The following is a 2,229-nucleotide window of genomic DNA, read 5'->3' as shown; positions in this document are numbered from 1 at the left end:
TGCGGCCCCCGGGAAGGGCCAGGACGTGCGGGGCTCGCTGCGCGGGCGCCCGCCTTCCCCGGCAGCGCAGCATCCCCCGGCAGCCGGGTCGGCGGGGCGGAGCCCCAGCACCTCTGCGCGGGGCAGGGCAGGGCAGCGCTGCCTATGGGGCCGGCCAGGCTGCCTGTGCCGCATCCTGCCTGCCTGGCACCGGCCTTTGTGCTCCGGTCCAGTGGGCCTCTGTGGTTGCAGCCTCTGCGCAGGCCTCCCCCGTGCCCCTTCCCCTGGCAGCCGCAGGGCACTCCCTGGGCACCCTTCTCCCAGGGCGGGAGTGGAGCAGCTTTGTGACCAGCACCCTCTTGGCTGGGGCCTGCAAGAGCCGGGTGCTGTGGGGGCAGAGGGCCTGTGCTGTGGGAGAGGAGGGTGGGATTTCCTCTGCCAGGGTGGCAGGAGTTGGACGGGTAGCAAAGCGGGGTGCTGTGCTGGGGCAGTGGCTGTAGAGCGGGGAGCCGCAGTGCGGGACTGCACTTGGGGCCAGTGTTAATCTTCCTCCTTTGGGGAAGGGAGAGCCAGCATGGAGGGTGCTGCTTTAGGTGCTGGAAGCTGGGTCCCGATCTCTCTGTGGTTCCTCCCTGCCCAGGGGCGGTGGGTGAAGTGTTGAGCACACCGGGTGTCTCTTCCTAGAGGGGTATTTTGGGAAAAGGGGAAGTAGCCTGGCATGACTACTCCTGGGGAGAGCCAGCTGGGTGCTGTAGTGAGGACAAGCTGGGCACATGGAGCGGGTGCAGGCCTGGCTGAGGGCCCGGGCAGGCCGTGTGGGCACAGGGCTGTGTGCGGCCTGGTTTGCTGCTGCTCTGGGCATGGGAGTGGTGGGGGAAGCTGGGCGCAGGATCCCCTGTTCCTGGAAAGACTGCAGTGGGCTGGCTCAGTGTGGTGCCCTGTGCTGAGGCTTTTGCCATTGTCTTGTGGGCCGGGGGCACGGTGCTCCTCTGGAGGATGGGGCTGTGTGCCTAGCAGGCCTGTTCTTCCAGGCCAGGGTGGGCCTGGCACGAAGCAGAGCTTTGCTGGAAGCGGCACGGAGGGGCAGAGGAGCCGGAAGGCAGTGGGCCTGTCGGGCCCTGCCAGCAGTGGGTGGCTGAGGTGCAGCTGGGGGCTGCTCAGGGCGGGGGCCACCTTCTGCTGACAGGAGCGCGCATACGGGGAGGGGGAGTTTGTTTGGCGGGGGGGGCCACACACCGGGCTTCATGCCTGGTGCTGGGAACCGGCAGGGTTGGCACGACGGCGGAGGCCGGGGCGTGGATGCCCGGGGTGTGCGGGCTGGGTGCGGGTGGTGGTGGCTGGGCGGGGGTGCTGCCCGGGGCCGAGCCGAGCTGACGCGCGCTCCCCGCAGGTGTGGTTCAAAAACCGGCGGGCCAAGTGCCGGCAACAGCAGCAGAGCGGCGGCGGCGCCAAGGCCCGGCCAGCCAAGAAGAAGTCGTCGCCGGCGCGGGAGAGCTCGGGCTCGGAGAGCAGCGGCCAGTTCACGCCGCCTGCCGCCTCCAGCTCCGCCTCGTCCTCCTCGTCCAGTTCCAACTCCTCGGGCCCCGCGGCGGCGGCGGCGGCGGCGCTGGGCAACCCGACGGCGGCGGCGCTGAGCACGCCCGCCTCGTCCATCTGGAGCCCGGCGTCCATCTCCCCGGGCGCGGCGCCCTCGGCCGTGGCCGTGTCGGTGCCGGAGCCGCTGCCGCCCAGCAGCGCTTCGTGCATGCAGCGCTCCGTGCCCGGCGCCTCGTCCGCCTCCTACCCCATGTCGTACGGCCAGGGCGGCGGCTACGGGCAGGGCTACGCCGCGCCGCCCTCCTCCTCCTACTTCGGCGGCGTGGATTGCAGCTCCTACCTGGCGCCCATGCACTCGCACCACCACCCGCACCAGCTCAGCCCCATGGGCCCGTCCTCCATGCCCGGCCACCACCACCACCCGCTGAGCCAGAGCTCGGGCCACCATCACCACCACCACCACCACCAGGGCTACGGCAGCGCGGGGCTGGCCTTCAACTCCTCCGACTGCCTGGACTACAAGGAGCCCGGCGCCGCCGCCGCCGCCTCCTGGAAACTCAACTTCAACTCCCCCGACTGCCTGGACTACAAGGACCAGGCGTCCTGGCGCTTCCAGGTGCTGTAGGGCCCCGGCCCTCGCCCTCGCCCTCGCCCTCGCCCTCGCCCGCCCCGCCGGCCCGGCCGGCCCCGCACCGACTCTTATTTATTGGCCCG

The 2,229-nt window shown here is 71.1% G+C and overlaps 1 protein-coding gene across 1 annotated transcript in view; it reads left to right on the top strand.

The window, feature by feature from the left end:
- Positions 1-2,182, top strand: part of OTX1 (orthodenticle homeobox 1) — an 8,806-nt gene extending 6,624 nt beyond the window's left edge. Inside the window, exon 2 of the mRNA XM_019515915.1 lies at positions 1,248-2,182. Within this exon, the coding sequence (XP_019371460.1) occupies positions 1,248-2,140 (893 nt within the window). The 3' untranslated portion in view covers positions 2,141-2,182. The remainder of the gene's footprint in view (positions 1-1,247) is intronic.
- The last annotated feature ends 47 nt before the right edge of the window (positions 2,183-2,229 follow it).

Source organism: Gavialis gangeticus, unplaced genomic scaffold (assembly GCF_001723915.1).
Source record: "Gavialis gangeticus isolate Ggan-Ray unplaced genomic scaffold, GavGan_comp1, whole genome shotgun sequence".
Taxonomy (NCBI): domain Eukaryota; kingdom Metazoa; phylum Chordata; order Crocodylia; family Gavialidae; genus Gavialis; species Gavialis gangeticus.
This window is presented reverse-complemented; position numbering and strand designations above follow the sequence as displayed.